This window comes from Trachinotus anak, unplaced genomic scaffold, assembly GCF_046630095.1.
Source record: "Trachinotus anak isolate AG129_WGS33_773 ecotype Australia unplaced genomic scaffold, CSIRO_AGI_Tana_v1 ptg000005l, whole genome shotgun sequence".
NCBI lineage: Eukaryota > Metazoa > Chordata > Actinopteri > Carangiformes > Carangidae > Trachinotus > Trachinotus anak.
In genome coordinates this window covers 14,085,392-14,109,533 of record NW_027273856.1, presented here as the reverse complement: position 1 = coordinate 14,109,533, position 24,142 = coordinate 14,085,392, and the positions used below count along the sequence as shown (strand labels likewise).

General features: G+C 41.0%; 2 protein-coding genes across 3 annotated transcripts in view; both read right to left on the bottom strand.

Moving 5' to 3' along the window:
• Positions 1-20,574, bottom strand: part of dse (dermatan sulfate epimerase) — a 31,116-nt gene extending 10,542 nt beyond the window's left edge. Inside the window, exons 1-3 of one of the 2 annotated variants that reach the window (XM_071478473.1) lie at positions 16,367-20,574; positions 13,287-13,752; positions 5,718-5,971 (exon numbers count right to left, since the gene is read on the bottom strand). In XM_071478473.1, the coding sequence (XP_071334574.1) occupies positions 5,718-5,971; positions 13,287-13,708 (676 nt within the window). In that variant the 5' untranslated portion in view covers positions 13,709-13,752; positions 16,367-20,574. Of the gene's footprint in view, positions 1-5,717; positions 5,972-13,286; positions 13,753-16,366 lie in introns of those variants that run through there. The other variant, XM_071478474.1, reaches the window with a different exon arrangement.
• A 140-nt stretch (positions 20,575-20,714) lies between these two features.
• The window catches only part of nt5dc1 (5'-nucleotidase domain containing 1), a 69,661-nt gene continuing 66,233 nt past the window's right edge, over positions 20,715-24,142 (bottom strand). Inside the window, exon 12 of the mRNA XM_071478477.1 lies at positions 20,715-22,875. Within this exon, the coding sequence (XP_071334578.1) occupies positions 22,763-22,875 (113 nt within the window). The 3' untranslated portion in view covers positions 20,715-22,762. The remainder of the gene's footprint in view (positions 22,876-24,142) is intronic.

Below are 24,142 nucleotides of genomic sequence, written 5' to 3'. Positions count from 1 at the left end.
TGCAAACAGTGGCTGGTGCAGAGACGTGACAGTGATCCTGCAGCACTGTTCTCCTGACCTGGAGACTTTCATCATAAACTGCAGGCCCTTCTACTCCCCCCGGGAGTTCACTTCATTCATCCTGGTCAGTGTTTACATCCCACCACAGGCCACAGCAGATACTGTGTGTGGAGCGGACCAACCCGGACTCCGTAGTTATTGTCCTTGGTGACTTTAACAAAGGTGACCTCAGTCATGAACTGCCCAAATACAGACAGTTTGTTAATTGCCCGACCAGAGAGGGGAACACTCTGGACCACTGTTACACCACAATCAGTGGTGCTTATCACGCCGTCCCCCGGGCTGCACTGGGCCACTCTGACCATGTGATGGTCCACCTGATTCCCACATACAGGCAAAAACTAAAACTGTGTAAACCTGTTGTTTACAAGAACCTCCAAGAACCTCCAAGAACCTCCAATTGCGCCAATCACCAGAACAAATTCCTTGTATGTGGAAACATACTTGGCAATAAAACTGATTCTGATTCTGATTCTTCCTCTAGGGTAGGTCTTTTCTATAGGTCTGACTAGCTTCCATGCTGTTCTGGACGCCCGGATCCCTCCCTCTGCACACATCATGCCATCAAGCTTTAAAGCACTGGGAACTCAGACTGTCAGTTAACTCCTCAGAGCAGCGTCATCCTGCTGCCCAGAGGAATGTTAAAGGTCAAAGGATTTATTTCCAATAACTCGACCTCCACTCCTTCTGTTTGTCAGACTGTTGGTGGAGGGCGATGACAGGGATCTTGTGTACATTTGACCGGGGGAGCTGGTTATTATTTTCTAATCTAGTTTAAATTAGGGGTCGCGCAGAGACAGAGTTGAAATATGTTTCCCACAGGCTGACAGCTCACTTGTGAACGTTGAACATGAACCTAGTCACACTGTTTTAATACTGTTTGACTTTCCAGCAGATTATCTAATCTCATTTTAACAGCAGCCACTCTTGCCACGTGTGATAATTGTGTGATAGTGTTAATGGGAAAATGCTAAAAAGTAGATTAGAGTCATGTACAATTTTGTGATTTGTTACTGAACCACTGGGATCAAATGAATCTGAATGTCAGAGACTCCAGGCTGAAGTGTAGTTTCTGCAACATTAATCAGCAAAGCACAGACTGCCTCTCCTTCACTCTGTTGAGTGAGTGTGTAATATCTCAATATAATACACATAATATAATATAATTGTATTGTTGCATTTTTTGTTTCTGTTGTTATTTTTAATAATATGCGGCATATAAGGGCATGACATTACAGTGTCTTTTATAAACTTTCCAAATTGCTTGACAGGATGTCAACGCTGGTTCATAACAAGCACCTAAGCCATGAACACTGATAATGCACAAGTTAAGTTATAGTAGCTTGCTTATTACTGTGGCAGACATTACAATGTGGGTGGTCAATGTGAAGGATGTGGCAGACAGGGGAGCTGGGGTTCACTGCAGACCAACTGTATTTAAACTGTGCACCGCTCTGGTGCTTCAAGGCACCAACAAGCAAACACCTGCATCTGGAATGCATGTCTCCTCTAAGCCGCTGCTGCCTTCTTATCTGCTTATCTAAACAACACGAGCCTGTCAGAGCTTTAGAAGAACCAAAACCACATGACAGCACAAACATTTTTCATTTCAGTGAGTGGCACATACGACTATAAGAACATGTTATTTTAGGACACAAGATCATGAAAAAAATTATAATAATTGTCCAAATTGTCAGCTATGGGCTTAAATTGTGACAGATTACTAATAAAGAGGAAGAAGAAACCAGACTTTGTTCATTTCTGGCAGCTCTTATTGGAAAAATTTCCATTTGTTCACAGCCATTCTGATGATATGATATTTGGGCGTAATCCCATCCCTTTGCACAGGAAATGAGTGACACTTATAGAAAGAGGTTAAGAGGTGACGCCTGAATGAAGCTGCTAAATGAAGCAGCTGAACTAAGACTTCCTTTTTTGATCATTGCAAAAAACATCATGTGTTAGCAATCTGTCAAGAAGCTATTTTCCCACCCCTGCTAGGTATGAAACTATCATCTCGGCATGAGGTAAAGCACATTAACAAATAAAATCTGCCGTAAACAAAGCACTCAAGCAGGGGCTAAACACATTTCTTTTCCCCGGTAACACAGACAGGCTGAACTGCAGCAAACTCACTTTTTCCTGAGCCCGACACAAAATGAAACAAAGCAAAAAGAGGTCAGGTTTTTGACTCTCCTGAGTGTTCACAGAGCTTTCAGCCCGTTGTTGCCCTCTACAAAAAAAAAAAAAAAAGCCTCACATAAAACCACTGTGACCACGGCGGTTCTCAGTAAGACAGCTGTCGTTTGGTTCACATCAGGACTGGATCTTTTGCACCAGAAATCAAATCCCTGTAAGCAAAACAAGCTGCACTGAGGGAATTCACCTTTTGATGGCCTATCTATGCTGCTATACACAATATTTAGTGCAGGATATTGAGGCAAGAAAAAAAGAATAAGCAGGGAATCAAATCCCACAAAGGACAGGCTGGAGAGAAAAAATTCTCAAGGAGAATGTGACAGTTGTGGAAAACCTCATCTGGGGAACAATTACAAAGGATTAAGAGCAGCTATAGCACATATAACCTCAGGCTGACAGCAGTGAAATTCCAGTCAGTTTCTCTCATAAGCAAACTGAAGCTGACAAGTTTCTCCAACACACAGACTGGAAGAATTGGGGATCAAATCACCAACCCTCTGATCAGTGGACGCCCCATGCTAACTCCTGAGCCACAGCCACCTCTTACATAGGCTATTGTATAAACTGTGGGACTTAAGTGTCTATTATCAGAAATTACCTAAATTGTCTTTAACACAGAAAACACTCTGACACTGCAGTAAACCATGTAATGAGTAAACTCTTCTAAGCGAGCAAAATAAAATCAAGTTAAACAGTCAAATTAAACAGTTAAGAAATGAGCAGTTCTGACAACCCTCTCACATGGAAAGTGGTAAACATGATCCATAAAGTTCCTGCAGTTGTCATAAAACCCCTTAAAAGGCTGCAAATGGAGTCTGCTAAGGGATTTGTGAAATCTGGTGAGAGATAATCGTGAAAGAGTACACTGTATGTGAAATGAAGCAACAACTTCCACTGTAAGATCAAGTTTAAAGATATTTTAAAATCCAGCATTCATGTAAAAAATTAAGATTTTGAACCGTGTCCACCCCCGCAGCTGTGTGAAATCCTCTGAGTCGGCCTTCAGACCATGTGAAACCCACTCTAATGAAATAGCTGTAGCTAGGGGTGGGCAATCCAGCCAAAAGATCATATGACATATGATGCTCAATCTGGATCACGATCTGCACTCTGTTTCTGCTGTGGTTTTATTCTGAAAGTCCTGACTGGAAGTTGTGATTCGTATTTTTTCCACCACTTTGACCCTTGTTTTTAAGGTTTGCCTGCGCGTCGGCACTCTTCACCCACAACAACCATGTCACAACTAATCACACTTAGTTCATATGAAGTATTCATTTGGAAAGCACTGTTACTTATTTATAAGGTGCTATACACAGGTGTTTTGCTCTGAAAGTTCAGTCGCTGCTGCCGAGCTAGCCCCGGCTCATTCTGCCTCAGATCCTCCGGTCTCGTGGTGGACTGTAACTTGGACTGCAGCGGGTGATGGTGGAGAACTGGTACATGTGTCACTAGACAAATGATGCACTTTTAAAAATAAACATCTACATATAGCATCTTTTATAGCATCTTGAATCTGTATGTTTCATCTTATGTGTCCATCATAGCACAGAAACTGCTCTGGTTAAGGTTATAAATGATCTCCTCATAGCCTGAGACAATGGACTTGTCTCTATACTTGTCCTGCTAGATCTTAGTGCTGCATTTGACACCATCGATCATAAGATTCTATTACAGAGACTAGAACATATGGTCGGCATTAAAGGAACCGCACTAAGCTGGTTTAAGTCATATCTGTCAGATAGACTCCAGTTTGTTCATGTTAATAATGACTCTTCTATCAACACTAAAGTCAGTCATGGAGTTCCACAAGGTTCTGTGCTAGGACCAATGCTCTTCAGTCTATATATGCTTCCTCTAGGACACATTATTAGGAGGCACCAGATGAATTTCCATTGTTACGCAGATGACACCCAGCTGTACTTATCCATGAAGCCAGGTGAGACTAACCAGGTAGCCAAGCTTCAGGTCTGTCTTAAGGACATAAAAACCTGGATGACCAGTAATTTCTTACTCTTAAATTCAGACAAAACTGAAGTTATTGTAATTGGCCCAAAACACCTCAGAGATACACTATGTGATAATATACTGACTCTGGATGACATCACCTTGGCCTCCAGAGCTACAGTCAGAAACCTTGGTGTCATTTTTGACCAGGACTTGTCCTTTACTTCACATATAAAGCAAGTCTGTAGGACAGCCTTCTTCCACCTGCGCAATATTGCTAAAATCAGACCCATTCTGTGTCTAAAGGATGCTGAAAAACTAGTTCATGCATTTGTTACCTCAAGACTGGACTACTGTAACTCTTTATTGTCAGGATGTCCCAAAAATGCAGTAAAAAGCCTCAAATTGATCCAAAATGCTGCAGCACGAGTACTGACAGGAACTAGGAAACGGGATCACGTCTCTCCTGTGTTAGCCTCTCTGCATTGGCTCCCTGTAAAATCCAGAATCGAATTTAAAATCCTCCTCCTCACCTACAAAGCCATTAATGGTCAGGCACCATCGTACCTTGGAGAGCTTATAGTTCCCTATTTTCCCAATAGGACACTTCGCTCTCTAAATGCAGGTCAACTTGTGGTTCCCAGAGTTTGTAAGAGCAGAATGGGGGCAGAGCCTTCAGCTATCAGGCTCATGATCAAGATCCTGTTTGTGCTTCTCCTCTCTCTCCCTCTCTCTGTCCTCATTCTGCAGGTCTCTCTGCAGCAGGATCCAGATCCACCACTACTCATCTTTACTATTAACCACTGTTACCTGTCATCATTATTATTGATAACACCATTACCTACACAGCTGTTCCTGGTCTCTCTCTCTCTCTTCTCTCCCCTCTCCTCCCCCCACCCCACCTTTATCTCCTCCTAAACCCAACCAGTCGAGGCAGACGGCCGCCCACCCTGAGCCCGGTTCTGTTGGAGGTTTCTTCCTGTTAAAAGGGAGTTTTTCCTCCCCCCTGCCGCTAAGCGCTTGCTCTTTGTGGGAACTGTTGGGTTTTTCTCCATAACAAAGTAAGGTCTTGACCTTACCCTGTAAAGTGCCTTGAGATAATGTATATTATGATTTGGTGCTATACAAATAAAATTGAATTGAATCTGATAAATAGATCATATGTCAAAGTAAGTTTGTCCACTTCTAGTTGTAGTTGAGCTGCATTTTCAGTTTCTTGCAGGTTTTAAATCTACCTGTCAACTGTTTGAGGAAAAATATTCCCACTCAAAGCTGGAATGAGTTCTGAGGCTGAGTGACAAAACAAAACAAAAAAAAAACTTCCTATCAGAGACACAGGAGGGTCATCTGATTTGGAAGTGGGAATTTTGGCTCATCGGTGGCGAGGGAGATCACTGAAAACACTGGAGATCGTCCTCTGAGGACCACATTTCTTGGAATTGTTTGGTAAAAGTCTTTAATCCCTGCAGCGAGGGCAGCAACAAAAACACATTACAAAGACATGAATCACCAACCTTGTGTCATGTAAACCAGGCTTCCTGTGAGCAGCGCCACGCAGTTGGTGGGCTGGTGGTTGTGCAGGTACTGGAACCCCCACCCTCGGACGTAGGACTTCTCGTACATCAGGCGCGACGCGTTGCCAATCACCTGGAGGAAACGCTCCTGTTGGCTCTTGCTCAAGTACTCGTACAGGAAGTCGTAAGCGGTGGCAAACCCAACCAAAGAGTGCGCCAAAGGAACCTCATCCCAGGGGGCGTCTTTGACCAGCCTGCAACACAAACAGTCACACAAGACTGAAGGCAAAGGCAGGATACATGTGGAGCTTAAAAACAAAACATGCAACAGTAAGCAGGTGTGAAACTTTCACTCTTTAATAAAACCTAAACGCTGTGTCATGAACAAAAAACCATTCCTGTGCAAAAGCCTTTTAATGAGCCCAAACACAGCTGTAAAACATCTTTTCACTTTGAAAGTAAAAATAAAGAAGCATTTTACAGCACAAATACAGCTGAGCTAATAAAGAGACATAAAAAGTGTAGTATGTGCAAATGCTCTCCTGGCTAACAGGCACTGGGGTCTGAGAACGCTGACTTCTGTCAAGTGCTAGTGTCGTAAAAAGGTGAGAGGTGTTCTCCAATCGTTCCGGCTGCTTTGATTAAAGAGAAATGAACTTCAGATGTGGTGATGAAACTGAAGCACTGTATTTTAAAATGCCATGGTTTCACTCGCTGATTCACGCTGATATATGCACTGCCATGACGTTGTCTCCAGTCTAGCTGCTATTCACCGAGGCTTTCTTAAAATTAGTTTACATGATCTTATGGTTTACTCTCTGTATTGTATGTTACTCTATGTTGTGGGTTAAGTAAGTGCTACAGCAGCACTTGATATTGGAAGTTGAAATCTTCACAACAAAGCAACAGCTCCCATGAAAAATTAAAGGGCATTTACAGTATTTTTCAGCCTGGTGTATTTCCCATAAATATGCCTATTGCGACTTTATGGGTCATTGTACTTTTCACTTATCAGCTTCGTTGTAACATATAAACAACATTAGACTTGGGCTGAAATGTGACAATATCAAAAATCTCAATATTTCCTACCATATTTTTTTATTATTTGTAATATTTACAATATTAACTATAAAAAACATTTTTTGGTTTGTAGTTTTGCACATTTGTCATTTCACTGCTCTGCTTACTGCATGATGTATCTTGGCATATGACAAATAAAACTTTGAACTGCTGTTTAGTTCATCGCTTACACCTGAAACATAAAATACAATAATATAATTATGTATTATAAAAATAAGAAAAAAACTATGATAATATTGTATATCACAATATCTGGGCAGCACTGAATCAAGATATTAAATTATTAAATTATGGATATCACCCAAGCCTACGCAATATACATTAGGGCAAGCTGTAGGAGCCTCCCACAGTTTTCCAAATAAACATGATTTTTACGTGAATCATTTCAAATGCTTGTCAGACCCAAAGCAAAGATTGAGCGTTGCATCCTGGAACAGCCATTATGGCTAACTTTCTACCTGACCTCACCACCCTGCCATTTTCACCGGTGCACGCCAGTGTGTTTCCATGTGTGAGGCTGACTGTGTCACACTGTCCTCTAAGGAAACTTATAACACTCTGTTCTAATGTCATCTTTCCTGCTGTTCAGCCGGAATCTCTGCTGCCTAAAAAAAACAGCTTGTCAGTTTGTCTGGCTGGTGAATTTTAACCCACTGGGGTCTGGGGCTTGTGGTGAATGGTCTGTGCACTCAAATTAATATTTATTGTATATTTAATGTACATTTAAGGAGAACCTTAATGGTACATTGCTCTTTATTTCTACACACTCTACACCTTTTTGCTACTGGTTGTCATCCTGTGAACATTATTCTACCAAAAACCCTCCAGCACCATTTATTAATTTGTGCACACAGTTTCTTCACGACACCTGCCAGACTTCACAATGGACGAGTGGGGTGAAAAAGTATATTGTAAGTTGTGTGTTGTTATGTTGTGATTTTGAACAAGTTTTCTGACCCCTTTAGTTCAGCTCTCTATAGACCCTAACTCCTGAGCAACTCCCTGAAACTAACATCTGCTCCATCGACTCTTACAAGTAACTGAACACATGACAACACGTTCATCCATTTGATGTTGGTAATGCACTGTTTCCCCTTGTTAAGTGGCAGCTGACATTTATTTGAAAATCACTTCCTGCCTAGTCATGCAAAGGGATTAAACGTCTTTATGCTGCTGTTTGCTCAAATGGCAAAAAGGAAAAGTGTAATAAAGTTACTGCCAAGTTACTGCTTGACTGTATGTTGCATGATTCCAAAGCACACAAAGTCTCATTTCAGTGCGTTTGCAGATGTAAAAAACGTTGGGGGGAAGAAGGAGCAGGCACCAGTATGTCACAAAGCAGAAGTTCCCCATCGGAACATGGTCCGTGGAGCTGCTGCAGACATAATTGAAGGTCATGAATACCACAGCTGACTGATTCCTGGAGCCGCTCTGCAGAAGCCCTCAGAGGTTCAGTGACCATAATGAAAGTGCGGCCAAGGAGAAAACTCAGTGTGTTGTTAAGACGTGAAAACACATGCTCAGTGGCTTCTCGTTTCTGCACTGTGGCACAGATAATGATATTATGAAAAATATAACATGGCACCATCTACCCCCCCCACCCCCCACAACCCCCCCGCCAACCCCCCACCTAGGAAATAAGCCACTGGAAAATCCCCTTCTTTCTGTTCAATGGCTGAAGGGAACTATGCAGCAAAATGAGAAGGATTAAGCTGCTAGACCCCCCCCCCCCTTGCATGAAGAAGCAGGAGGGTGGGGGTTACCTGTGAGAGAGGGGATTGTCCCACAGTTCAGCCAAAAAGTTAGAGTTAATTTGGAGTCTAATACCTTCTAGTTCAAATAAAACACATGTATCTGTCCTTCTGCTGTAGTCTAACACAGAATATGACTTGCCTGTTGATTAGAGAAAAACTGTGTTTAGACTATACAGGGTACATACAGGTTAGTCAACTGGGCGTGAACACTTCTCGCTGAGTTGCATTTGTTTAGTGATCTGGTGCAGCTGTTCATTTTCATATTTCCTTCCTCTAGTGCTTGATTCAGAGAGGAGAATACAGAGGGGGAGGTTACATCTGATAATGAAATGAAAGATAACAAACTCAGAGTTGTTTGACTCGTACAAAAACAGAACCAATAAAAATTGATAAAAACCTGAAATCAGGATTTATGGATAAAAAATACTTCAGATATATGGATTCATGAAAGTTGGTATTATTGCTGCAGGTTATTAAAGATATTAGCAGTTTCAAGTGACTATTACAGGATAGCGGTGAATGCTAAAATGTGGCTTAACAGTAGCACAAGTAGAGAAGATCTGAACCGACTGTAATGACAATAATAGTGGCAGTATTGTTAACTGGCATTAGCTAACTTTCATTCATATCATATCTGTAATTTAAGTTTATAAACTTAATATTTGTGACTTAGGACCTTTGTGACCTAGGAATTTGGATCAAGTACTTTGTGAAATATAAGGTGTGCAAATTAAATTATTATTATTCATCATCAATATAATTAGGTAAAGTATCATTATCATATAAGAATCAGACTCGACATCTGCAGATACCAAATGTCATGATTAATAAAGTTGTATGTTTATAAGATTTTATTGTGATAGGATACATTTTGTTTGTGCGTAACTGCACAGTGATTGATATTTGTTATGATTTTTGAAAACCAAAGTTTTACTGAAGAGAAGTCACTAAACTTGTAGCTAGCAGCTGAGTGCTAATTCTGTGAGCGCATGTGAGTGTATGTAAATGAACAGTAGGAGGTTGCCATGGAGCCCAACACTGTATGCAACCGTTCTCCAAGCATCATTTCTGAGACCTTCACTCCTTTAGTCCTTTAAACAAAAGCAGTGGAGAACTTGGAAGCAGTGAATGGCTGTAATCCACTTCTCAGCCATTTTGCACTTGCCAGCCAGAACTAATGTTCATTGAACTTAATCAGATTGTTAGGGAAATACGGAAGCACTGTTGACGGCCGATGCTAGCATGAGGTTCAGGTCCATGGCCGACTCTGAAAAGCAGAATGCTGGTCTAGACATGGGCTGAATGGATGGAGTCGGCTGCCTTGTTGATTCCACTTCACATGGTGTAAAGTATTATTAAAGGTCCCAAAGTGTATACAGTGAGATTTCCATGTCTTTTTTATTAGGTTTAGGTTCTGTATTAATACTGTGAAAGTATCAAAGAGCTCAGTCCACAAAGAAATGTACACAGCCTGTATTCTGAATCTGAAAAAGTGCCGTCTGGATTTCTAGAACTTTGTGATGTCACAACAAAGCAGTTGTCGCTCTCAGCCATGCCTGAAGCTCAGCCCACCTGGACCTACCATCCAACCTTGCAGGATTTGGTTTCAGTGTTTACCTGAAATCAACTATATTTTGATTCAATCACTCAGAAACCAGTCAGCCAATTGACTCACTGACCTGTTGTTACTAGAGCTCCAATGTGAAGCCTGAGAATGAGGAACAAGCTACCAAGTTCTATCAGAGCAGGGGCGTCCCCCTCTATTTTCAAGAACCTCTTGAAAACTCATCTCTTCCAGGAGCACTTTCTTTCCCAAGACCTTGACGTGTCTTACTAGCACTCACTGTGCACTTTTTGACATACTTCCTTAAATTAAACAGATGTGGTCCCTAATACTTACACAAAGGTTTCCCACTGCACTGCACCTTTACTATTGTCCTTCACTTGTAAGTCGCTTTGAATAAAAGCAACAAATGACTAAATGTAATGTGATGTAATGAGAGAGGAGATGTAAAACTACATTAAGATGGTTTTTGGTTCTTAAAACCACAAATAATATTTCTCATGGATGCTAACTGCTCCTTCAAATCTTTTTTCTTTAAATATGAAGTAAAATGAATAAAATCCACAAAACAAAGCGGCAGTGTAGTGCTGAAGAGGGAGGGATGGGAGCACCTACCACCCCGGCCCCAAACTTTACCGCCAAAATCCTTGGTTTTAATGAATCCATCAGTTATTTACAGACAGGTGATAAATTAGTTGAGAAACAATGCCTCCATCCAGGATACAATGGGTCACTGAATGGTTTGATGAGTATGAAAACACCTACGGGAGATTTTGGACCAACATGTTAGACAGAACTCTCCACAACCATCATCAAAACACCAAATGAGGGAATATCTTTTAGATGAATGGTGTTTATCCCAGTTCAGAGACCCAATGTAAAGGATGACTGAAGATGTTATGGTGGCCCAACACTTTACTAAGACACTTTATGTAAGTTTTTCCTTTTATTTGTCACATGTCTGTATTTTCTGACTGAAACTGAACTACTGAGCTGGTACTGGTATCTAGCCATGCCAGGTCATCTATCTATGAGATTTCAGTTCCCAAACCAGTATTAAGGAGGAGAAATGTTTGCATTGAAAAACAATATTTTAAGATTCAAAAGCAGTGTTTCTTTTGAGAAACAGTGTCCTGGTTACTCTGGATAATCAGCTGGCTTCACTGTGAGCAGTTTTCTTTGGAACTACCTTCTACTAATGAGCCCTGTTTATGGCTAGGTCCCCCACTCTACTGAGGCGGCAGCAGAAATCTCAGAGATGCCTGAACCAAATTAAATCTAGACACTACAGGTGAAGAAAATTTGACCCTTACTGGAGGAAAAAAATCCATAAAAAGGTTTTACAGAACAAAGATGTTAATATATTTAGAAAACTGTGTTCAAATGGGCTTTGATGCATGTTGATGTCTTTAAAACAGTGGAGCCTGTACATTACTCTTACTGGGTTTCCAGCTGTGATGCTGAAACACAGCAGAATCACTTCCCATGTTAAAAACAAGTCTTTAAGACTCATGACACATTTTCTTGTCAGTTGTTTTGCAGCTGTGTTCAACCACTGCAACCTCAAGCCTAACATGTGCTCCACCATGTCAACAACACAAACTCAAGTTCCATATGAAGGCAGCTGATGTTGACACTTGCTAAAGACTGACTGATTTTTCAGGATTACAGGGGAGATCATACTCAGGTAATGCATATTGTTTAGGCTTGATTACTGGCTGTACTGGGTCCCAAACCCATGATAAGTGCCTGCTTTATTACCTAAACATGAATCAGTGCGTCAAAATTAATATTAATGTATTAATTTTATATTTAATTTTATTATATTAATCTAGAATTTCATATTTTAGATAAAGACATGTTTACACAGTGCATATTTCTCCATTAAATCTAGTTTAATCAGATTACTACACATCAGTCCTAGGGCTCTTTATATATAGTGTATATATAGTGTACACAGTACAAGAGGTTCCCATTCTGTGCTCTTTGCTTTGCTTGTCTTTTAAAGGTTCCATATTTTACACTTTTCCTGTGTTTTTATTGAAGTGTTGATCTCCATCAGAAGATATATTTGTGGTTTTAAGAAACAAAAACCATCTCAGCGTAGTTTTACATCTCCTCTCTCAGGCTTCTCTCTGGAGCTCTGCTAAGAACATGTCAGTCAGCCAATCAGAAGAGAGGATCTCAGCCTCTTTTCTGATAGCTGACTATTCTCTGATTGATTAAATAAAAATATGGCAGATTTCAGGTAAAGACTGAGAGAAACCAAATCCTGTGAGGTTGGATGGTGGGTCCAGGTGGGCGGGGGTTGAGGTGTGGCTGAAGACGGTGACTGTTTTGTTGTGACATCACAAAGTTACAGAAGTCCTGACAGCTTGTTTTCAGGCTCAGTTTCTGAATACAGGCTGTGTGCATTTCTCTGTGGACTGAGGCTTTGATACTTTCACAGTATTAATATAGAACCTAGACCTGCTCTATAATCAAAAAGGACATGGAGATCTCATTTTATACAATATATGACCTATAACTTACTGGCTCATTTCAGCACCACGTACCTCTCAAAATAATTTAAAACAAATCTACCTGAGAGTGAAAAGAGTTAACAATAATCAAAAAAATAACAGCTTACTGGATATCCAAAATATCTGTCAGTCGTAATCCTACGTACAAATAGACACATTTAAACTTTCCCTAATCAAATCTAAACTCCCTAAAATTTTAGACTTGTAAAGACATTTAGAGATAGTTCAATAAGAAAATACATCAGATAATGCTAACAATTATAGTAAAGTGGATTCAGTTCCTGTCTGGTATTCAGCTCACATCTGAACATTTCATTTCCTTTCATTGGGGGTGCATGTTCAGCAGACAGCTGCTAAACATATTTCCTGGACCACAGACTTATCGGACCACAATGCATCTTTACCAGAGCTCTGCCCACAGAGAAAAATGAGAAGACTCTGGGAATGGGATGGAATAGAAAGCCTCCGAGGGGGAGGATTTAGCATGAATACCCAGTTGATACACATGCAGGGGTGGAAGGAGATACAAGGTACCATCTGTAAACTCAACCGACCTGATTTCTGTTTTTCTCGGAGAGAAGAAAAACACACCTCAAATCTCATTGTGTCAAATTAAACAGGTGAAAAAATAAAAAGACAGAAAATCTACCAACTAGGCTGAGCCGCCATCCTCTCCATGTAGTCCTTGGCCAGGTCGAGGGCCCCGGCCCTGTGAGGGTACAGCAGGCAGAACATGGACAGCACACCCAGGTTGTTTCCATACACCTCGTTCCAGCGGGCGCTGAACTCTGCGGGGCTCCAGGGGGGCAGGTACTCCTCCGGGTGCTCCAGCATGGTTTCTCCAGCATCACGGATCCTCCTCGCCATGTCCCGATGAGTCCCTGCAGCTGCGTACTGCAGCTCCTCCACATCCCCCCGACTGAAGTACAACATGGGATGGCCATCATAGTTGCCTCCCATGAAGGGGATTTCACCGCTGGGGCCCACTTCTGCCACCACAACCAGGGCGAGCAGGGGCCACAGCAGACTTATGAAGAAGACTGTGGGTGCCCCACGGGTGTGGGTTCTCATCGTCTCATCAGAGAGGAGACCGTGGCATTGCCGAAGGAGCTCAGCTGAGAGGGAACAGTGGGGGAAGAGAAGGATTTGAGAAAGCCAGCCCATATTCTGCACAAAAGCCCTGCATTCCTTGAATAATTAGATACAGCTGTAGTTCTGATGATGCAGGCTTTCCATACTGATGTAGGCCATTATTGAGCAGCTCAGTTAAAAAATAGCCACAGTACTGTCACATAAAGCAGGAGTCACTGTTATTAAAACATAGACACGTTTTCTTTTCCTTTAAATTCCTACTTTCTTTATGATTTCCAAGAATTCTGTGATGACCAGCCATTTACACCTCTGCACAGTGTGTTCCCTCATATTGACTCCCCAAGATTTATTTCTGAGTCGCTATTGTGAGACAAGTCTAGCCATGCACACCCAGATGTCCAGACGAGCAGAGCAGGAGGTCATAAAAGGCCCAGTGCTGCAGTAACACTACTCTGGTCGGCTGAAACAAGCTCTAAACCAAACTGCTGTGCTTAACAGAAAGACAAGAGTTGGCCCAGTGTCTCTGCTCTGAACATGAGGGTAAATTCCATGACCTTAGTGGAGCTGCTGGCAAAGGCCTGGTGGAAAACCATTTGGTAGTGATTTAAACGACGTCTAGACTGGAGTCCAGTCTAATAGGTGTGAGCTGTCCGGAGCTGTGCATGTAGTTTGTGTTGTGTGTGATGAACAAGGAAAGGTGCGTACAGATGGTTCTTCTCCTGGGTTAGTTTTGAGATTTGACCCTATGAGGCAAACATGAGGACAGTCGACTTGTGGCCAAGACGAAACCGTCAAGACAACTCTGGACTAAATTATCACAAGGAAGCTGAAACTGTGTCATGAGCAAAAGGACCTATTTTTACAGAAGATGCCTGTAAGCCTGAATTAGACTCATCTAAAACTAAGCTGCTTTAAGCTGTTTCACTAAATTCAATCGACAATATTTAGGTGGGACCAGGGCTGAACAGTTCATCAAAATAATATCCAAATCACAATATGGCCAAAGTGCAATATCCAAATCACAAGAGCTGCAGTTTTCTTTTTTGATAAAGGTAAAATGTGCGGCAACATGTCATAAATAAAGCACTGTAGTGCTACAGGGACGCCCTGGTCCACAAATCATATTCTCTAAACAGAAGGGAAGTTGTTTGGTACATGACCCAACAAAAACAACATCCTCATTGTTTTTACATTGTTTTCAGAGAAACTGAGGTGCAAAAATAACCGTTCCAACTGAAATTGTGATTCATGTCCGATCACAATATCTGCCAAAACAATCACTAAATGATTTTTTTTTTTGCATATTGTTCAGCCCTAGTAGAGATTGATAGTAGGTCTGAGCCCCACTCTAGCCACAGTCTCACCTCAGCTTTAAGAGGCTCCCAATTCACATTGTATTTATTCAGTCAAAGGCTATATTGTTCTCTCTGAATATTATTAAGTGCTGAAATAATAAGTCATTTGATAGATTCGTCATCTGACACATCATTAAAAGTAAATGATAATTATAAAAGATTAACTGTGATTTTTTTTTATTGAGCAAAACTGTCAAAAAAAAATCTCAAAGTGTGAGAATGTGATGATTCTCTCTGTTTGATAATGTAAATCAAATATCTTAAACATCACCCCTGCAAAGTTGTGATGGTATTTTTCTATATTTTGTGACATTTTGCAATTAGATAATTTATCTGAAAACCCACTTTCGCTAGTTGCAGGCCTAAGATGATATTTATCAAAAATGAACATGTAAATGTTTCTTCAACGCCATCTCCACAATGCAGTATACCTTTACAGGCTTTATAGAGTGGTCATCACACCTCAGTGCATTCTGAACAGAAACCAAAATGTGTGAGTGGCACAGCATATTGAGAAGTGTTGTCCATCATTAGATAGTATTGATACTTGGTCTGATTCTCATGTGTTTGCATTACTATCATTACCAAGGTGTTATTCTTCCCTGATCTATTGGTTGGAATTTTCGTATAAGTAGATATAGAAGAAAGTAAAGTAAAGTTTCTTGTCAAGTTTGGTCCTGTTTAAAGTGTCTTCACCTCATGGTACTGGGGTCATTCTACTGTGTCAGAATTAATACTACTGTAATGTAGTCCCTCTAATTTTGCATAAAAGCTATGCTTGTAATTAAGGGATTATTAAAGGAAAGTAGAAAAAAGGAGAACTGAATTAAACTGTCATTGTGTAAATAATAAGCCAAAGGAAATGCAAATTTAAACCAAAATCTGTACCGTCCCCTGGGCCTCAACTGTTTCCAACTTCCTGTCCTTAAAAAAAAAAAAAAAGATTTAAAAATGTCTGTCAACACTGTTCCACAGTTTGAGGAAGGTACAACAGCACAGGTTTGTCTGGGTTTCAGCCACAGAGGGAACTCCTCCATCTTCTGCTTCACGGGAATAAGATCGCACATTTACTGCCTCAAACTTTTCGCTTCTGCCTCATGTCTGCTTCCACTTTCACTCAGAGGCCGTGGGTCTCACGGCAGCCCCACCAGTCGCTCTCCAGGCGGCGGGGCGCTGCTCTCCGCGGCGGCGTCCGCGCACCGATGGCACTGATGGGCCGCACTCTGCGCACAGAGGCGGCCTTGTCCCTGCCGAGCCACAGAGGGGACGACGTTGTCCTTACCTGTCAGAAGCGGCGCTCACAGACCCGTCTTCCCGTCCTCTCAACTGTCATGTCCTCTCCTCCCAGCAGTGAGTGCGGTTTCCTTCTTTCTTTCTTTTTTTAAAACGAGAGATTATCAATATGGTTGAAAAGTTTCCTTTAGGGACGAGGCAGAGTCAGAGAGCAGAGGAAAGAATGTGTGAGTGCGGAGGGAGCGTCATGCTGGCGAATGAGGAGGGGCAGCAGGGGAGAGCGGCTTAAAGGAGACCTAATGGATGAAGTGGATGCCCTCCTCCCACTCTGCTGCTTTCACTGTGTGCTGAACACAAAAAAAAGTTGAAAACCAATGCAGACAGTGATACAGAATGGTAAGAGTCTACTTTTTACATAACTGTAATGGCTCCTGACTTGTCTTGGTGAGACTTAACCAATCCCCTCACAACATATCAGAGTATTTGGCCATAAAAGTTGAGTCATGGCTCTTTGTTAGCCCCGGTTTGTAATTCTACTTTGAACTACAACTTTTGCATCAATGATGGCAAATACAGTGACAAAAACAATGTCTAATGCCGACGTCAGTTTGACAGAACACGGACTGATCTTGTTGGTTTTAAGTTGTGTTGTTAAGGAACCGAAGTCCAATGTTTTCTAATCGTCTCATGTCAACACCATCTTGAGTTGTGCGCAAAACCCAACGTCTGTCACAACGTCAATTAGCCAAGGCTGGATTTTGACGTCCACTCGGTTTTCATCCACAACCAAAAATTGTCTGTCTGACGTGAGAGTTGTTACCCAGGTAACAAAATGAATCCGGGCCATATTTTGGCCACAGGCTTTGTTGTCTTCTGGCCCAGGATGCACGTGGTTCCACGATTCTGGCACACACACAGAAAATCCCGGAGGATAACAGCCAGAATCTGCCCAGTTGTGGAGGTGGGTCAGACTTGGGCCGAGTACCCAGGCATCCATTGTGCCACAAGTTTTATTTTGCTATGAGAAACGATAGCAAAACTCCAAATCTGCTAAACATCACAATGCCCGTTAGCCAACGTTGGATTTTGACAGCAATACAGCTTTCATTTAGAACCAAAATTTAACATCTGTCTGACATTAGAATTGATATCAGTCTAACATTTTTCTGATGTTGCATTATTGTCCGGTGCCTGATGGGGAGACAGTGTTACCTTTAAAAGAACAATGAACACATTCTTCCTCTTATGATTTAAACATTTGTATCTGTAAGCAATAAAACAAACCCTTCCTCAGTTCAAGAGACTGGCAACTGAGTGTACTTCAGTACAAAAAAAATCAGCCAATGAGAAACTAAACATGGCAGCTCTGGTGTCAGTTATTTTGTCAACCTTGTATTAGTAAAACATTAGTAAAACATGAAAAATAATAAATCATTATGCTCATCTCCAGTATGCTTTCCTGTGTGCTGGATCCTCAAAAAGCAAATCCTCATTAATGGGACTTCAGTCCAGTTTTATGATGAATTAATGCACAGATATTTCAGTTGATATTCTCCCTCTGTGTGTTAACAGCTGTGTTTCAATCAAACACAGATATGTTTTAGAACATGAACGAGCAGTCAGCGTCAATGCTAAATATAACAATGTAGTAAGCAGTTGATTTGTGCGGTTTAAACTGTTGACCAGTTAAGCACTGTTTATACCGTTGAGGTAGAAGAGTAATTAGAGGTCGGAAATGTCTTCAGTGATAAGGATCAACAAGCCAACCGGGATATGGGGTATGCAGGGGCTTTTTGTCGTAAGTCCAACAGTGGATCTGACTTTTGTTTTTTTTCCGTTTCTCAGCAAACTACAATAACAAAGGACGTCTGATAGATTTGATAGGTCAATGGGAAAATATTCATGATTCATATTAATTAACAACTGTAACAACACTGCCCTGCAACCCCCAAAAGCAATAAATACATATTTGTTCATTTGGATTAAGACATGACTATGACATCTGTTTTACCAGAGAAAATATAATGCTATAGATATTTATAATTTCAGTCAAAACAGTATGCATAAATATAGTTATGAAAGAAGAAAGCTATATCAAGTGAAAGCTAGCTAGAGAGAAGCCACTGCTAGCTCTAGCTAATGCTAAATTAGCTCTGTCGTGAGGCCAGTTTGTAGTTGAAATGAGCAATCTTCTTGATAATCATTAATAGTATGTTAACCCTCTTAACTAATCGGGCAGTAGCTAAATCTTATGAAAAAAAACAGTTAACTTAGTTTGGCTAAAAGGTAGCCTAGCTTAGAAGCTGTACCTGCCATCTCAACTTTTGACTATTGTGGATTCATTCTGATTTATCATAATTAAGTTGCTCATATGCTTAAATGAAGGCTCATAACCTTTCTATCTTTTACACAATTTGTTGGCCAATCTTTTTCTGTCTCTTTTCCCCTAACGAACTACTGTAGCACAGTTCAGTGGCTTGTGATGGCCCGTCTTGCAGAACTGTTTCGGAGAACAGTCAAAGTACAATTCAAGCCAATCAATTTTATTTATCTAGCGCTTCTCAGGGTTATCTCAGGGCAATTTTGATGTAGAGCAGTCTGGAACATACTATTTACACAACCGCAACCATCCAGAGAGAGAGAGAGAGAGAGAGAGAGAGAGAGAACAGAAGGAAAGTGAACATATCACAATGCAAGTTCCATGTAGAGATGCATTATAATAATTGTAGCAGTGGGTGTAGAGCAGGATCATAGGAGAAGGAGGTGGCTTGCATGATTCAGACTCTGCAGATCCAGAGGTGGAAATACCTACATGCAACAGGAGGAGAGAGACAAGGATGCACAAAAACCAGGAGAGAGAGAAGAAGCAGAGTCAGTAACACACAGAGAAGCTAATGTGAGAGAAAGAGTTCTCATCAGTACACAGGCAGTGTTTGTTGGAGCAGGCTGGAAATAAGGAATTGCAATAATCCAGACTAGAAGTAACAAATGTATGGGCTAATTTTTACACATCCTTTAGTGACAAATGTGCCTGTCTGAGGTGTTTCTCTGTGCTATGATGCATCTAAATCCTGAGTGAAAATCCTCAAATACAATACTGTTATATAGAGTCACACTTCAAGTCAACTTCTTTCTCTTCTTTCTTTTAGAGAAAGGTAAGGTTAGGAATAAGTCTATAGTTGGCTAAAACAACTGGATCAAGAGGATCAGAAGATGTTTAATTTAAAAGGACTATGATACATACACCATTAATAAAGACAGACTGAACTTATCTAGTAAAGAAGAGCTAACTTAGGGTACAACTTCCTTCAGTAGCCTAGTTAGGATCGGGTCTAAGAGACAGATTGATAGTTAAATTGTTGAAGTTAGTTGATGAAGGCTAATGGGAGAAAAACCGCTAAACAATGTCAGGTTTTAGTGCTGTTTCTAAGGTTCCTTTTAGGGACTGCAATCGAGAACCACATCCAGTTGGAAACTGATTCCAAATTGTCCAAACCACCAGAAGTGTATGCCCCTGAGCTTATCAGTTCCTTTTATCGATGTCTGCAAGTTGCGTAGGGCTATGCAAATTATGCAAAGACCCCCGCCTACCGCTCGTGTCAAAGTAGGTGTCAGTGTTTACAACTTTGATGAGGATCTTCTGGTCACAAAAAGAAAACTGGACCAATAAGCAGAACTGATAACAGCATTGGTGTCAGTATCAATCTAGTTAATGCCCTAGTGTTTGAGGACAAATTAGTGAAAGTTGAGGGCAGGTAGTGGTGATTTTTTGTCTCTAATAGTTAGAATTTGTTATTAGAGCATGAAGTCATTACTACTTTTATTTTCCTCTGTTAATGAGTATTAGGCTTCTCTGGCATCACAGAGGGCATTCCTATATGTTTTAAGACTATCTTGCCAGACTAAGCGAGACTCTCCCTGATTGGTGGAATGCCCTTTCCTTCCAAGTTTTCGTGATGTTTATTAAGCCTCTGCATAGGCAACAGCCAGAGCAGGAGGCATATTGTTTTCAGGTTGTCCGTTCGTCTGTCCCATTATCATGGACACGATATCTCAGTAACGTCTTGACGGAACTTCAAATTCGGCACAAACATTCACTAGTACGAGATGAACCAATTCGATCTTGGTGGTCAAAGCTCAAGGTCAGTGTGACCTCAGAAAACACTTTTTAGCCATTACTCAAGACTTAACACAGCAATTATGACAAAATTTCACACAAATGGTTCATATTTTATATGACTCTGGATTAACAGGGATGTAATCTGAAACTAGTCTGAGTGACGGGGGCAGACAACCGCAAGGAGGTAATTCTAGTTTTCATTTGCAGATTTGGGAGTTACAAGGTACAAGATCTTTGCTTCATGAAGTTTGTAAAGAACACTCAAAAAACGGAAGACTTATGTTAGAAAATTGTAGAACATTTTATTTCATTGACAGTACTTCAACACTTGAACACAGAATTTAACTTTCCCTGTGTTTCCAAGGACTTAAGACCACAAATTAATCCAACATAAGGCAAATGTGCATGTGAAATTTTCCAGGTCAGATGAGAAAAGAAGAGTACAATCACTACAGCTGTATGCATAAAACACAGCACAAGTAATAATTCACTGGATGACCAATCTCACATACGCGCTGACAGCCATGTGCTGCTTATTGTCAAAATATTCTCTCTTCATCTGTGAGATGATGGTCATCTTAAGGGAACACTTTGACATTTGGGAAATCCTCGTTTTACAATTTACTTAGAACCAAATGAGAAGACTGAAACCGGTATCATCTCTTGGCATGGAGACAGGTGTGGGATGTTTAGCCCTACTTAGCAAGAAGACTGGCTTGCTTGCACCACGCTGAAGTAGTCCCTGTGCATATGCCAGGTTTACACCAGAATCTTCATGAAAATGTTTGGGCCAAAATTGAAACCGAACTGTAGAAAATCTAACCTTCAAATCCAAACTGCTGTGTGTAAATTAGACCCAAATTAAACCATGAACAGTTTGACCTTTTTTTTCAGACTTGATCTGATTACACCCAAGGATTGACTCAAGAATGATAGCTAATATCGAGTATGCTTGACTCCACTCAGGTCTTAGAAATATGGACATATAGACCTAAGACTTCAGAGTGGGATGGGACCACACCTGGATGCAGGTAGACTGAATATAGTTAGGATCTGGTGTAACTGGGTACCCAGGTTGGTTCTCAGTTGGTATCAACCTAACCCTAACCCTAACCCATGCAGATTAATGCAGACTTCTATTTTGCACAGTCCTAACTCTGTTACCAAATAAACCTGGGAATTCATGGTGGTGACTCTTGAATTAGTGACAAGTTTGCTGGCTATCAACATTGTTGTATGTTTTGTCCAGTCTTGTTGCTAAGTTGTGCTAAAGACTTTTAGCCTGTGCTGAGATAAACTTGATGTCAATCTTCTGCGAATGAAACCATCAAACTTCCACAGGTTTGTCCCAAACTTAGTGTTCCTTAAACGTTATGGCACAACTTAGTCTATGCACACCGACAAAATAACCATTCAGAAGTCGGTTAAAGCATATCTCAATCTGGTACTGCATATAAATGAAGCACAAGTAGTCCACTTTTTTTTTTTTTTTTTTACACAATCACTCACATGTCACTGTTGCACCAAAAATAATACAGAAAACATCTAGCATAGTCTTTATCATCCATTATTATTATTATTGTTTCCCAAAAGTTGTGTCTTTTGAAACAGCCAACACAAAGGGCGGCATTGTGCCAGTTCTTTAGCAACAATGACCTGAAGGTTGACACCTTCCACGAAACCGACACAGTGGAAACATTAGACCTTAAACCTCATTTTAAGGTTACTAAAATGCATACAGTGAAACTATATTTTAAAAAAAGAGGACTTCACAATAACAGTGTTATACAGAAATACTGCCACAATGATTCCAAAGGATTTTTAGGGACAAACACACTGTGACCATCTGGGTTCAGCTTACTTACTCTTGAGGTAATCACTTCAGGGAAACCGAGGTTTTGGTAAAATGTACACATAATTTTGAAAAGTTTGAAGAATTTAAACCAATCTACTACTGAAAATAATGGGGGGGGGGGGGGGGGGGTTCACACATTAACACTACATCTCTTATTATTACTGTATGCAGACACACACACGCACACTTATTTTGTCGTATTTCCACGTATACAGTACACTAAACCACGAAACAACGTTCAAATGTAGGCGTTATTACAGAGAGATACTGTAGCTTACATTCACATGGTTTCTCAGAATGGGTGAGGAGTGTATGTTTCCTGTGCTCCACAGATGGCGGTGGGGGTCAGGTGGGAAACTACAGGCAAAAAAAATGGAGGCACATTCCTCTCCTGAGGCAGAGGGTAAGGGAGGACTTTTTTTCAAACTTTTTCCTTTTTTCTTTTCTTTTTTTCTTTTTCTTTTTCTTTTTTATGACAGACTCTCGCACCTCTTCAGCAAAGAATCCGGGGGCCTGGGGTAGTAGCCGGTGGTGCAGGGCTTGTCTGGAGAGAACCTGGGGAACTTGTAATCCAGAGGGAGATCTAGAAAGTGCAAGATCAAACAAGAAAGTCAACTGCAACTTGCACAGCCTACATGTTTACTGAACTATTGTTGTTGAAAAGTAAATACTCAAGAGTAATGATTTATTGTTCAATGGAAAAGCACATTTTGTTCTTCACAGCAGGTAGTAATCACTCAGTCCAGAGAATTTTTGACTCACCAGTGTTTTATCTTTTACCTCCAAAGAGGCAACTCTGGCATACAGCAATCATAAATTACAGGCCTTCAAACTCATGTAGGCTGAAAAAGATGCAACGTAATCCTTGAAGGGGGGCCAGGGATAATCCGCTATGTAAGGCTGGGCAATTTACTGAAAAAGTATCAAAACCAAGATCTAGAACCTCTCAAAGACTTAGTCTTGTTCATGTCTTTTAATTTGGGTAATACGGATTCCCAATGCATGGGTTCACAAACTTTCTGCTTTAAATAAAACACTACCTCGTGTTCAGTCACGCGGCTCCGCTAGGTCCAGCTAATAATAGTCCACGTTCACTGAAAGCTAAGATGGCGATAAGGATGACTCAGGCTGCATCCCCACTAATATGTTTTAGTTTAACAATACATCAGGTTTTCTACGTTTACGCCCAGCATCAACACTACTCTGGAGTTTTCAAGCCCCTTAAAATAGAGACTTTTGGAAAACGGTGCTGGACCCATTTTAGACTCGGGTTGCATTGTTGTCTGAACGGGCAAAAACGTACACTTTGACAAGCGATGACGCAGAGACCCACCTTGCCTGGGTCTTACCAGTCACGACCACCAGAACGTGGTGAATGTAACATAGACAGCGACCAAAGGTAACCCCGCCAATTTGTTTAATCACATTGCTGAATATGAAGAGTGCACAGCTCCAAAAAAAAAGAGAGAGACTGATAAGCACCCAAGGAATCAATCAATAATTTAAACGAAGCTAAAAGCTTAATAATCATGAAATTTATTTTGAAGTCATATCGCCCACCTCCACCCCTACCCTCTAGAACTCCAACACATCACAAGGTTTTCCTGGCAACTGCTCAGAACACTTTGATGAGTGAAATACTACTGCAACAACTGTAGATAAAGGTGAAGGCAGACCGACAGGGTTACATGGAACTGGGGCAATTTCACCCACGTTCAGACTCAGCCAGTACAGCACTATGCTCATCATTATATGGGACACTAGCACCATTTTCCCCAGGAACTGCTCTGCAATAGCGGTGGTTGTAGCTAATTCTAAATTTGGCTCCACATCTGTGTCTGGTTCTGTCC